The sequence below is a fragment of the Pan troglodytes genome, chromosome 1 (genome assembly GCF_028858775.2).
Source record: "Pan troglodytes isolate AG18354 chromosome 1, NHGRI_mPanTro3-v2.0_pri, whole genome shotgun sequence".
NCBI classification, from domain to species: Eukaryota; Metazoa; Chordata; class Mammalia; order Primates; family Hominidae; genus Pan; species Pan troglodytes.
In genome coordinates this window covers 82,936,042-82,950,480 of record NC_072398.2, presented here as the reverse complement: position 1 = coordinate 82,950,480, position 14,439 = coordinate 82,936,042, and the positions used below count along the sequence as shown (strand labels likewise).

The 14,439-nt window shown below is 46.6% G+C and overlaps 1 protein-coding gene across 2 annotated transcripts in view; it reads right to left on the bottom strand.

Moving 5' to 3' along the window:
- The window catches only part of FAM78B (family with sequence similarity 78 member B), a 109,418-nt gene extending 105,702 nt beyond the window's left edge, over positions 1-3,716 (bottom strand). For both annotated transcript variants that reach the window (XM_016931543.4, XM_009437004.4), the window contains exon 1: positions 2,695-3,716. In XM_016931543.4, coding sequence (XP_016787032.1) covers positions 2,695-2,957 — 263 coding nt within the window. In that variant the 5' untranslated portion in view covers positions 2,958-3,716. The remainder of the gene's footprint in view (positions 1-2,694) is intronic.
- Positions 3,717-14,439: the final 10,723 nt, after the last annotated feature.

Sequence of the window (14,439 nt, the reverse complement as noted above, 5' to 3'; positions counted from 1 at the left end):
GTGCCATGGCAATGAGTTCAAGTTCAAATTAAGCTCTGGCCATCATAGCCATCAACTATTTCAAATGTTCTTTTAGAAGCCTACCCCTTCTTGGAAAAGTTTACAATTTAAACCACAAAACCTCAGGCTTTCTTTCAATCCTGTAAACAGAAGTTTCTTGCCATTTTATGTTGTGGATTTCCTCTGGCACAATCCTTTTCAAAATATTGAAAAGGCAGTTTTCTAATCCAAACCCTTTCACCATATTGTGGTTCATGTGACAGAACACTGCACAGGGGTGAAAAATCACTCCATGCTATTTTTTACAATCCAGATATTGGCTAAAGTAGACATAATAACTAATAGACTGCAGCAACTTTCATGCAATATGAGTTCCCATTAAAAAGTTTACACTAGCAAAATTTTCCAGGCATAAATATCTTGTGGAAATTGGTTCATTCAAATTTGGGCTCCAAAGTGGCCTTAAACACACAACAATTATTGCAACCATGAAGAAACAGGTAGACTGTGGACAAAAATCTATAATAATACGCTTTATGATTTATTGGGGGTCTATTTTTGCTCTCCTACATCTACATGAAAACCAAGAATCTTAAAACATCAAAAGTGGCAGTTTAAAAACAAAACCACTTTCCAAATCCCAAATGCAAGGATTCAGTGGGGAAGGGTCAGGAATCCTGTCACTGATTCATATCCATTAAAGTTGGTTCCAGTGAGGACATACCTTCCCTATAGATTCCAGGAAGTTCAACTACCATGTCTGTTTATATCTCAACTTGACTTCTCCTAAGGTAAAGTAAGTTTTACGGAAATAATTCTGTATTTATATATTTGCTTTTACTTATTCATAAGAGATTTGAGGCAACAGAGAGCTCCGCTGTGCAGTCTTGGGAAAAGTGAGGCTGCTTCTGCACAGTCACTCCTGGCTTCCTCTACCAGGGGCCCCAGCCTGTTGTGGGGAGCACTTGCTGTCCTCCAGCAACTCACTGCCATCAGGGTGAGGCCAGGGAAATGAGAGGGAGGGCTCTTGCCCTGCCTGTGGCTTTCTCTGACTTGGCTGGAAACAATGGATTTATTTTAAAAAGCAGTTTTAAGAGACACATGTGTTCACATATAATCATTCTTTTGAGGGTATGTCCGTTTTTAAATGGCATGATTCGCCCCAAATAAAATATCCCCTATTTCTCACATCTAGCTGTCTTCCAGAAAGAAGAATACAGTGTGCTGAGGCATATTGGAAACTGGGCCTCACATTTCTTCACTAGGAATTGAGTTTTCTCTAGCATTAAGCTTTTGTGCTTAAAGAGAAAAGTGCAAAATCTTTGGGAGGAAAAAAGGAAACAACGACCTGTCAAAATTTCTTTTAGCGCCTATGACTAGTGTTAACTGACATGCTCTCAAGAGTGCAATAAAAAGCCTGCAAACTGCTGCTAAAAAGATGGTTTGACCTTTTAAAATGGGAACTCCCCCACCCCATATCCATATTAAATAGACGAACCTTGGGAGCTCTAGAGTTTTAGATTAATAAGTGAAACGAGGTTGAATTTCCAGAAAAAGGGTTTCCCTGTAGGCTGCAGACTGGCTAATTAGGGTGTTCTAGACCTACATTGTAACAGCAGGTAGAAGGCAGGCCCTAAACCTTTTAGCTATTGTCGTTGCCACCTGCTCAGAGTCTAGTTCTGAAAGGAGGCGGGTGCGGAGTTATGAAAATTTGGTAAATATAAAAGTCCCGGACGCGACCGCCCGTAGCCTGCGGCCCCTGGCGGTTGAGGAGCCGCGGCGATCCTTGGTCTTCACCGCAGCAGCCAAGCCCGGCGCGCACCAACCGGCGCTGCTGAAAGTTGGAGAGCTCCCAGCTCGCCGATAGAATTCGGCGGTGGGCGCCAGGGGAATCCCTTCCAGTGCCGCAATTAGGAAAGTTTTAAAAAGTAAGGACCCTAGACAGACAAGAGATCCATCCTTTCCTTTAGCATAAGAAACACCCCGCGCCGCGCCAGCCGAAAGCTGCTCGCACAAGGCTATCCGCCCTTCTTGGCCGGGACGCACCCGGTGCCTTCCAGCTCCCAACCAGAACTGGTCCAGGGGGCGCGGAAACAGAGAGGCAACTGTGTCCGGCTTGTGGTTCCAGACGGAAACGCCTCCGGGCTCCCTGGCCGGGGGGACAAGGGTTCGAAACTTCAACAGTCGCGAGGGCAAGGACAGAACCACCAACTCCTGCTCGGATGCCCGGGACCTGCTCTTCCAAGCCCGCTCCGGTTTCTCCAAAGGACGCGCGGCACAGCCCATGCGCCCCCGGCACTCCACTCCACTCCTCTATGGTTTCCCCCAAACTCTTCCCGGGGAGCCCCACAAAGCACAGACGGCGCCCTGAAACTCGCCAGGCACTCGCCAGCCATCCCCACCTCCGCCTCTCGAACCCTCCTTGTCGCGTTCTTCCCGCCCCGCACCGTTCTCCTCGCGTTTCTGCGAAGTCAGAAGCAAACCACGAGAAAATGCCTTCGCAAGGAGCCTCCCTACACCCGCCCTGTCACTGAAACAAAAGCGTAGGGAGGAGGGAGGTGGGAGACGAGGCGGGAGGAAGGTTTAGAAAGAGGATGGGGACAGCAGTAGGAAGGAGCTGGGGAGGGGGGTCAAGGTGGCAAGCAGAGCTGGGGGCCCAGAGTCCGCTCCCGTGCCGCGCGGCGAGTCGCTTACATGCCCAGGTCGCTGTAGGTGTTGAAGAACTCCATCTGGTTGCACGCCTGAATCCAGCCCACCACCCAGGTCTCGTGGCGGGGGATGGGGGGCATGACCACGCGGGCGGAGGCTTTGAAGTAGGGGGTCTTGTAGCGCAGGACGATGGGCGAGGTCTCCTCGATGCGCGTGGGGCACTGGTCGATGGTGGCGCACACATCGTACACCACGATGTTCTCGCGCCGGATCCGCGCCTTGCAGGTGATGCTTTGGATACAGCCCATCCTGCAGCCCGGTGCCGGCACGGCGCGGCGTGGGGCAGCGCGGGGGCCCGCGCGGGCAGCCGGGGGCGCCCGTCACGCCGGCATGGCGACGCGCCGCTCGCTCCCGGTCAGAGTCAGCTCGCACCTAGGAGCGGGGAGCCGCCGGGCATCCTTGGGGAAGCCCCCTCCTCTTGCAGCCGCGCGGGGTCCCCGCTGCCCCGACGCCCGCCCACGCCCGCCCCCTCGCTCCGGCAGGGCGCGCGGAGGGTGCACTCCTAGGAGGCAGCGGGTGCCCTCGCCGGCTCCAGCGCCCGGGCCGAGGGCAGGGAGGGGAGCGGCGCTGCGAGGAATGGTGCCCACCCCGGGCCGGAGCCCCCCGCCCCTCGCCGGAGAGGAGGAGGCGGCAGCGGCGGCGGCATGGAGCCGGGGGAGGGCGGCGGTGGCAGCGCCCGGTCTGTCTGCCTCCGCGGCGGCAGCAGCAGCAGCCGCCGCCGCCGCCGCCGCTGCATGAACCTCTGCACCGCGGCTGCCCCCCGCGTGCAGCGCACCCAGCGGCGGGCGAGCGGGCGGCCCGAGAGGCAGGCGGAGGCAGCAGCGGCGGCGGCGGCGGCGGCGGCCGGAGCTCCCGCCGGCCCCGCCCCGTAGCCGGACCACACCGACACTCCTCGGCCCGGCTGCCCCAGCCCGGGGGGCGCCAGGAGGCTGTGGCCCGGGGTGGAGAGCCCCAACGGCTGGGGCAGCACAGGACGTGCTCCGCGGAGGAAACTGGCTGTACGCCATGAGTTTTGTCCCTATCCGGCTGCCGTCCGGGTGGGGGGGGGGGGGAATGTGTAAGGGTGGGGGTGTTTAAAGGGCCGCTAGCGCCGGGGTGGGGCCCCGCACGTGGGGCTGAGGCGGGGCGGGGCCCTGGTAGGTGGTGCCCTGGGGTGGGGGTGGGGGACTAGGGCGGGCCCAAGCGCCACCGGGTGGGTGAGGCCGAGCAGGGCGCGGCGCTGTCCAGAGTCCAGTGGGGAACCCAGTAGCCCAGTAGGGGCTGTAGAGTGAGTGTTTCGGGCAGCAGAAGGGTTAGGGGAACAGCTTTATCAGAGATTGGTCGTTATTCAGAATATAGCTTGTTGGATTAGATTTAGGCTTGAGCCCTTTTAGTATCCTACCTTCAGGAAGGGTGAAGGGCGGGCTCCAGCAGCGTTACTAAATGCAGTGTATTTGCCTCTTTGCCTGACTGGGTTTGTTCTGGAAGCTCTTCTTTCCACCACCGTGTGTAGTGGGGATACCGGAAGAATCCCTCCGTACTCCAGCACTAAGTCTCTCATATGCCAGAGTTTTGGCAGACATTGGGCATTGTGTACAGTATGACCACGGTCATGTGTCTGATACTGCAGTCTAATGTGCCAAACAGGAAAAATATTTAGCAGATGCTTTTACTAGGCATCTTCTTACATTTTTATTTTCAAAGCCAATAGCTTCTTTCTAAGTATTTCTTCTCCGATCATTGAACATTTGCTGGATCTGCTGCCCAAGTGTGAAATACTGACTAACAGGCCGCAGGAGGTGCTAGAGTTAGTCTTTAGCTAGGACAGGTGTGACGAGTAATTTAAAAATTGATTGAGATCTAAAAGCACTCTTCATCCTTGTTTTAACTGTTCTGACACCTTGGTTCACTTTATAGTTAACAAAAAAGCAGTTTTTCCCTTTGATGACTCGTCTCTCTCATTTTACCTTGTAGCCACAGACCTCAATCACTGGTCCTTTCATTCAGCAAAGGCTGACTGCCTGCCTGGCAGGAGCCAAACATAGTGCTAGGTACTAGGGATTCAAAGTTGAAAAAGAGCACATGGATCACTGGAGAAAATAAACCTGTTAACAAGTTATTATAGTAAACTGTGACACCTGCTTTAGTGGGGCTGTGTATCCAGTGCCGTGGAAGGCCAGACATGTAAATCTCTGGCCACATGTAAATCCCTCAGTGGTCAGAGAGCCACTCAGTGGCTCTCTGGCCACTGAGAGATTTACGTGTGACTTTGCTCAAGTAGTGACATTTAAATTGAATACTGACAGACTGTAGAGTCTCACTGAAAAGAGAAAGGTGAATGAGTAGTACAGGACCAGCATTTGGCAAATGCAAAATGCATAGAGATATGAAAGAACTCGTCCTGTACTGAGGGGGAGAAACAACTCACAGTCAAGGCATTTCTCAAGGTGTTATGTGTCGACCATGGGCATCAGAATCACTGTCCAAGAATCAATTGGTTGTTGATAGACCATATCTTTTTTCTTTTTAAAATTAAGACTACAGACTTTATTTTGATTTTACTAGTTTTTCCACTAATGTCTTTTTTTCTCTAGAATCTAATCCAAGATATGATGTTGCATTTAGTCATTACATCTCCTTATTCTTCTCAGTCTGTGACAGCTTCTCAGTCTTTCTCTGTTTTTCATGACCTTGACATTTTTAAAGAGGACTGGTCAGATATTCCGTAGAATTGTTCCTCATTTGCATTTATCTGATGTTTCCTCATGATTAGACCAGGGTTTTGGATTTGGGGGATGAATACCATGAAGATGAAGTGCCTTCTCATTGCATTATGTCAGGGGTACATGATAGCAATATGACTTTTTACTGGTGTTATTAACCTTGATCACTGGGTTTGGGGAATAATTTTTTTAACTTTTAGGTTCAGAGGTACATGTGCAGGTTTGTTATATAGGTAAATTGCATGTCATAGGGGTTTGTTGGACAGATTATTTTATCACCCTGGTAATGAGGATAGTACCCAATAGGTATTTTTTTTTTATCCTCTGCCTCCTCCTACCCTTCACCCTCTAGTAGGGCCCAGTGTCTTCTCTTGATAGGACCTTATCTTAAACTTCAGTGGAAGCCAATGAAGGCAAGCCATGCATTTTGAGAAAAATTACTCTGCATCCATATAGAGAATAGAGGAGGCAGAGTTTCAGAATATTGTGATGACAGATACTTTGACCCTCGGCTAGCTTGGGGCAGTGCTGTGGGGCTGGAGAGGCCTGGCTGCATTTGCATTTAAGAATCACTTAGGAGGTAAACGTATTTACTTGGTAACTGAACAAGGCGATAGAAGGGGAAGCAGCTTGGGACTGTGGGTGATGTCATGTTAAGTTCGAGGTTCTTGGAGGTATTTGGGGGGCAGGGTGGGGTCAGAGTTTGAGTTTCAGTGGTTATTAGGTTCCAGGCAATAGACCAAAAGGAAAGCATTTCATTGGGGAATGTAGTTATGTTTCTTAATTTGAGTTGCTTGTCAGGCTGCAGTTTTGTGGATAAATAACTCCTTTGTCTTCTGGTGACACGTGTTAAACCTTCATAAACGGGAAGGGGAATGGCAGCCTTTCCCAAAATATAGGGAAATCACATAAGGAAGAATATCTTATTTTTCAAACTTAAAATAAGATTTTGTTATATTTAGTAAAGCCAATAAAATGTAACATTATTCATGGACTTGGACCCTTGACATTCTCAGAGGGTTCATCCATGACCTTGGTGAGTCTCCAAAATCATGAATGTCATCATGGCATATAATTTCCACCATAAAGTACAGTAAATTGTAGCTGAAAAATGTAAAGAATCTTTTTAGACTCTTAATGGTTCTATGAATATGGGGCCAAAGTAATTTCTAAAGCTACTTAAATAAATTTTGCCATTAAAATAAACTTCTTACTTCATTACCTTATATCTTTACCTTATTAACGCCCTATTTCCCTGACTCTGTGAAGAAAAAATTGATCACAGTATGAGAATTATTGTGCGGATGTCGATGAGAAAGTAAGGAGAGCTAAGTGGTACTGGGACACAAATGCCAGTGTTAGGAGTGGTCGTTCACTAGCTGAGTGGCTGGCAAGTACACTCTGGCCTCCTGGCAGCCCCATTCAAATTTGTGTCTCAGCAAATTACCTCATGACAGGGACCTTTTGGATTACTCACTGGGGGTTTTTATCATTCATGCATATTCAGTCTGCAAATGCCAATGCAGGGCTATCTGTAGCTCAAATGAAATCCCCAGAATTTGCAACAGTTTCTCTGTGCTGCTCTTCTAAGTTTCTCTTTCTGTCTCCTCATGGTAAGTCTCTTGCTTCTATTAACACCTTTAAAGCTGTTTCACAGTTCCTTGCTCACACTTGTCTCTCCCAATAAGCTGTTCACTCCTCAAGAGAATGCACCATCGTGCCCTGTTGCCCAGCCTAGTGCGTGGCACCTAGGTGCTGCTTAATAAACATTTGAATGACTAAAAGTATTCTTAAAAATCCAATAAAACATTTCCCATACATCATATTTAGTAGAATGCCAATAAAATGTAACATGATTCACAGACATGGACCCTTGACATTCCCTATAAGCTTCCCTATAAGCTCTGTCTCAATACCTGCAGCAAGCATATGTTTTTATTCTAATTCTTTCTGCACTGTACCTCTTTGTCCCCCCACTCTTTTCTTAATGTGGCTCCTTGATGTTAAGTGATGCCCTTTGTCTTCGAGCACTATACATGATCTCAAGGGTTATCAGTTCTAGACACCACGAAAATGGGAAAACTCCAATGACAAGACCTTGACAACAATCATTCCTTGTGAATAACTTCATTGGAGTTCATTCTCAGGGCACAGAACAAATGATCCTTTGTACTTCAAGCTTCTGATGTTCTTGGGCATGACAGAGCTCCTCAGTTCCCTGAGTTAGAGCTGTGCTGTGCACTCTCCAGGATGTTGGCCTCTGTGTCCCCTTTACAATCCACTCCTTTAGCTGTAGATGACTCGGTCCTTCCAGAAGCAGGGTGATCTCTGACTTTATTTTTCCTCTTGATTGACTCATTACTCAATTTGTCAAGTGAGCTTTTTAGAAACTCTGGGTCACAAGGGCCTATTTTCTAGTTGACCTTGGCAAGGGTTTTCAGAAACTATAGAACAGACTACCAAGAGATGTTGAGGAATTGCCTCTGGAGCTGTTAAAAACAGAGATGGATGTCTGTCTCACTTAGATGGCCCAAAGACAGGCAAGAGGTTAGCCTCAGGCCCAAGACTGCAGGATTAAGGAAACAGCTCCTTCTTGATTGTGAGCTCTCCCTACCACTACTTCAGAGCCAGGGTTACTAATTTCTCTTCTAGAACAGGCTAAGAAACTCAACATGGAGTGGAATATGGCAAGGGACTCAGGCACTTTGCAGAAGTCATTCAGCCCAAGATGTGGCAGCTATTGCGTGGTTCAAGTAGTCAATATTTATCAAGCTTTTTCCACTAGCCTTGCATTAGATTAGGCCACAGAAACTATGAAGAAGGATACCTTGGTTCCTCAGCTATTCTGTTGTAGGTCTGCTGTGCCTATCTCTGCTGCTTTCAAAGTCCTTTTCTCTGTCCTGATCTGTCAGATTTGGCACTCTTGAAAGAAAACTACTTTTAATCCCCTGATTCTGCAAATCCTGATTCTTCTCTTAGCTTCTCTGACTCCTCTTGCTTTCCTCATTTAACAGGGTCATACTTCCTAAGGGTCTGCCCTCTTCTTCCTGAACTCCCTCAGGGTATTTATCCATGTTTTAACTGGTATTTTTCATGGATGTCTTCCAAGTTTGTCTTGCCAGCCCAGCATTTCTCCTGAACTCAAGGTCAGCAGACCCATCTGCCTGCTAGATGTTTTCATTTGGATGTACTGCTGTATCCTCCTCCATCACAATGAGTTTTGATACCTCTCTTTCTGTGAGCCATTGTCTCTTCTGGACTACCCTGTTCCTGGCTGAAGGCGCCAGTGTCTTCCTACTCTTAAAGTCCAGAACCATCTTGGGCTCCTCCCTCTTCATCTTTGCTACTCTCAATCTAACACATCAAGTCAGAGCAAATTTTGATCATGTATTTCCCTACTGTGGAAACCTTCTGTGTTTTCTTATTACTATTAAATTCATCACAAATCCCTCAGGTTGGTATTGAAGTGCTGCACCATGATGGGACCCCAACCAACCTGCGTTTCTAGCCTTCTTTCCCTCTATTTCCTACCCACCCTGGGCCTCAGGTCAAGCAGATGACTCACCAGTCCTTCAGCAGTTTCCTATTCTCTGTTTTGGTTAGGCCATGTCCTCTGACTGTATGTTTAAGCCCCACCCTGTTCCATGACAATTATAATAACCATGTGTATCTCATTTATTCGTGGCATAAGTCTATATCATTATCCTCTTTTACATATAAAGGTACAGTGGAAAAGAGAGTAAGGAACTTCCCCAAGGTCACAACTGGCAACTGGCCAGGCTAGGACTCAGACCTCCATCTGACCACACGTTAATGACCCTCTAGCTCCTGTGAGAACTTCTGGGAGCACTTCAGCTATATAAGATCTTTCCCACCCTAGAGTCCTGCTAAGAACATGTATAACTGATGCCTGTAGACACTGAGTAACTGATGCCTGAATGAATAAAATAACAAGGTTTTGTAATAGATTTATAGAAAGATCAAAGGAGAAGGAAGAATCAAGGATAAATCCAAGAGGCTAATAGCTTAAAGGACAGTAATACCATTGTCAAAGTGAATCACGTGAGACGAAGAGAGTTTAGTGGGTTGAGAACTACAATGATCTTGATGTTAAAGTATCCAAGTGTTCAAGTGAAGATACCCTGTAGGGGAAGTCACTAATGAACACATCTTGTTTGAGTGGTCATTTTAGAAATTATAGCTTAGTACAACTCCTTCCTTCCTTCTCCTGTTTCTCCCTCCTTTCCTTTCTATCCCTTTCTTTCCCTTCTTTACTTTCTTCCAGAAATATCAATAAGCCTTTTCTTAGTGCCTGTTGTTATGATGGTGCTTAGAGATTCTGAGACATATAATATACTACATGTAGTTCTTACCTTATTAATAGCACTCACACTTTTAAAAATACAATTTATTTACATGTTTCTCTCGTGAATACATTATCATTGTCTTGGGTTTGTGCATTGTATTTAATTTGATTTTTTGTCCTCAGTTCTAAGCACAGTGCCTGGCACTTTGTGTGTGCTCAAACGATAATGAGTAAGAGGTGAGGAGTAGGGGAAAGGGTATTACAGGTTAAGACCAGTGCTTCTCAAATTATTATGCACATACACATCACCTGGGAATCTTGTTAAAATGCAGATTCTGATTCAGTAGGTCTCAGGTGGGGCCTGAGATTCTGCATTTCAAATGAGCTTCTAGGTCTTTGTTACTCAAAATGTAGTTTGAGGACCAGCAGCATTGGCATTCAAGTTCAAGAAGCTCGATAGAAGGGGTAATGTTCTAGGGAGAAGCAGGAAGTTTAATATGGCAAGCATAGCACATGGGCTGCAGGGATGGGGAGAGGTAAGGTCAAAAAGGGAGAGAAGGACCAGAGCCTACAGATCCAAATGTCTACATGAGGCAGTGGGAGGTATAGTGAAAAGCTAATGCAACTGGACTCAGACATACATGAGTTCTAATCTCAACTTGGACAAGTAATAGCTGTATGCTTTCCGTATCCCTAGGCCTCATGTTCCTTGTCTATCAAATGAGAATAAGGAGAACACAATGTCTTTTTTATGAGATTGTCATGTGCATGAACTGAATGTAAATCTCCTAGTACAATGCCTGGCCTGTGGTAGGTACTCAATAAATGGTAGTGAGCATTGTCACCATTGCATGTGAGGGACAATGTGATAGAGAAAACATAATCCCTGCCTATAGGAATTTCCAAAGTGGTCCGTTTCCAAAATGAGCCTCCTGGCTATGGCCCCTCCATTTTTCCTGTTTCAGTTTCATGACTGACGTGGGTAAATAGTCAATTGGTTGCACAGCTTGAGGCCCTGGGTGGGATTACCACTTGCAGAGAAACCCAGGTCCCTAAAACCGTCAGCAGAAGGTCATTACCTTCTCTGGATTTGCTTTGGACTGATTCACATTTCTTTTAGTCACCTTTCCTCTTTTTTCTCTTCTTACTTCACCCATAGGTTTCCCTACCAAACACTGTCTGATCTTGGATAAGGTGTATTTTACCGTGATCCCTCTGCATGGGTCAGAGACTGGGATTTAGTCTGAGGATTTATCCAGCGTCATATTAGAGCAGCAGCTCAGTGCTGGTGCATATCTGCAGGCGTTCCTCATCAGCAGGGTTGGCGTCTGTCCAGCTTGCTGCTGTGTGGAAGGCAGAGCCACCCCTTGTCCTCTCCAACTCCCTTGCCATTGCCACTATTCAATCCTCATTCACTAGGAGATCCACTGGTCTCCAAAGGGTCTACACTGCAGGAGAAGAAGGATATAAGAGAATTTCTATTTTCCATTATTTTAAACATTTTATGTTAAAATTTATATTTGATGTATGTTTTATTTATTTATCAGTGTTGTGCTACTGACATATATCATTTATAAATAAATAAACCTAAATGGCAACCACTGATCTAGACAATTGCAATTCCTTCTAGCTGATCTCATCTCAATCCTTTTTTTTATATTATACTCTGAATTATCTTTCAAAAACACACTTCTTATTGTTCACTGGCTTATCTGAAGCCATTCATTCACTTATTCATGCATTCATTCATTCATTCACTTGCTGAGCAGCTGCCATCTGTCAGCCGTTGAATGAGGTGCTGGACAGATGAAGACAGACAAGATACTGCCCTTGTCCTTACAGAATTCAGGGCTCCTTGTGACCTCCTGCTCCCCCGGGTGGTGAAAAAGACTTTGTAATCTGGCCCCTTCCTACAGCCTAAACTCTCACCCCTCCACTCACATTTAGCCACATCAGGGTTCTTAGTGTTGCCCAAACAGTTTGCCGTGTGCTTTCTATTTTTCATCCCACAAGCATGTACACTCTGTGAGGGCAGGGTTCCTTGCCTTTTTGTTCACTAATCAATCCCAAAAGCTTAGTACAGCACCCAACATAGAGTGGACACTTAAATATTTATTGAATGCATGAATGCCTTGCATATGTTGATTCCTCTTCTTTGAGGTCTTTCTATCTGATGAATGTCTGTCCACCCTTTAAAAGTCACTTCCTCTGTGAAGCCTTGAAGCCTCCCTGCTCCCTGGCCCCCACATACATACCCTCCCATGCACAGTGAGCTCTTTTTCCTGGCTGCTCTGGTGAATATTCCTCCACATTAGCAATTGCCAGGGTGTCCCGCAACTGCTTGTTTATGTGTCAGTGTCTTCTGCTAGTGTATATGCTCCTTCTGGGGTTGTCACTATATGTTTTTCATTTTTATATCCTGGTGCCTATTTCAGACTAAATATTTAATAATAGTTTCAGAAAGGAAAGGGGGATGGAAGAAGTGAAAGCTGATGTCGTTGTAGATCTTGCTGGGCAGAGAAACTGTGATGTATAAAGGGCTAGGTCAGGCCCTGGTGGTCTTCCCTTCAATCACCCTCTTGTAAAGTATTGAATTTTGCCCCCTGGAAGAGATCTTGAAGTTCAAACCCCCAGTAACTCAGAATGTGACCTTATTTGGCACAGTGTTGTTGCAGTTGTAATTAGTTAGGAGGTCATGCTGGAGAAAGTGTGCCTTTAATCTAATATGAGTGGTCAGTCCTTATAAGAAGACACCGGTGCACTGAGAGAATACCATGTGATAACAGAGGCGGAGACCTGGAGTCTCGGAGGGAGCATGCCCTGCTAACACCTTGATTTTGGACTTCTAGCCTCTAGAACTGGGAGAGAATAAAATCTCTGTTGTTTAAAGCCATGCAGTTTGTGGTGCTTTGTTGTTACAGCAGCGTAGGAAACTGGAACATCTCCCTGACTTCAGCTGAGGCCACCAGCTCCTCCCTGCAGGCTCAGCATCACCCCTGCCTGGACTATTAAGTTACACCTGACTAAGGTGTGCCAGAGGCCCAGCGACACCCTCTGAGCCTTAGCAGTGCCAGCGTATCCTGGTTGTGGGCTGAATCTGATCTAGAGCCTTGTTCCCAAGGCCCACTTTGGTCTCTGGTCCTTGTCACAGAGTTTCCACCTCTTTCCTAGGATCCACTCTTTACCCTATGCCCCACTTCTAAGAACTGGCATCCCTCTGTTCTCTTGAGTGTCCCAACGGGATTCTCCACATTTGCCCTTCTCCTTTGCCCCAACCTACTTTTTTCACACAATAATCAACATGATCTTTTAAAAACTGGAATAAGATTGTGTCACTTATTCTCAAAAAACATTTCAATGGCTTCCTACTTCTCTTGGGACCCCATTTTCAGTCTTACCATGTGGTGTGACTATGATAAGCTACTTCATGAGCTGGCTCCTGGCTGCCTCTCCTGCATTATCTTGTACCATGTTCTGCCTCATCTGTTCCATCTGCACATTTTCCTTCTTTCATGTCACTGAATGAGTCAAGCCTCACTTTCTACCTCAAGGCCTTTGTGCAAACTCTTTCTTCTGGTGAGATCAGTCTTCTTCCTGTACCCCTGTCCTGACCTCCAACCTCTAACCTCCACCCTCTAGCCTCTGCACATTCACATAGCCAACTCATCCTTTAGACTTCAACCTAAATACTGTACCCTCAGCAATGCTTTCAACCCCACACACCCAGCCAGGGCTCATTTTTGTGCATTCTTAAAGCCGTCTGGACCTCTTTCCCTCAGCACTTATATGAGTAATTAAATAATCATTTCTGTGATTATTTAATTATTATTATTATTTTTTTTTGAGGCAGAGTTTCATGCTTGTTGCCCAGGCTGGAGTGCAATGGCGTGATCTCAGCTCACTGCAATCTCCGCCTCTCAGGTTCAAGCAATTCTCCTGCCTCAGCCTCCTGAGTAGCTGGGGCTATAGGTGTGGGCCACCATCCCTGGCTAATTTTTAAAATATTTTTAGTAGAGATGGGGTTTCACCATGTTGGTCAGGCTGGTCTTGAACTCCTGACCTCAGGTAATCCACCCACCTTGGCCTCCCAAAGTGCTGGTATTATAGGCATGAGCCACCACGCCCGGCCTGCAATTATTTAATCTGTCTTCCTTGATAGATTATAAGCTTCATGAGGGTAGAAACTATGTTTATTTTTTTATTGCTGTTTCCCCAGCCCTCAAAACAATGCCTGATACCTAGTGACTATTGAGAAAATATTTGTTGAATAAATGAATGAGGTTGAGACCTTGTCTTGGTAACCTGCTTAGTATCCCAGTCCTTCTAGAGACGTTGTCCTACTTCACTCTCAACACTCCCTCACTCCCTTGAGTGGAAGAAAGATCCCCTAACTCCACCTTAGTGCAGGGGCCATGCTAGTTACTCTCAGACTTCCTTCGCACTACCTGCTTCTGGCTGCTCCTGGATCTGTTTGTTATGTCCCCTGCCAGGGCATATTCATCGTTCCATCTTGGAAGCTGTAGTGCCAAGGCCGGGGCTCCTTGATGCCGTGTTATACCTGTGGGACTAGAAACATTTCTCTCTGCACTTGCTTTGGGATCTCCACATTAGTTCCAGGTCCCACCCCTCCTGGTCTGCCCCATCCAAATTGTGTCAGGGTCAAGTGTCTGCAGACACAACAAGAGGATTCGAGAAGCCAGTGATGGGATCTTCAGGGATCGA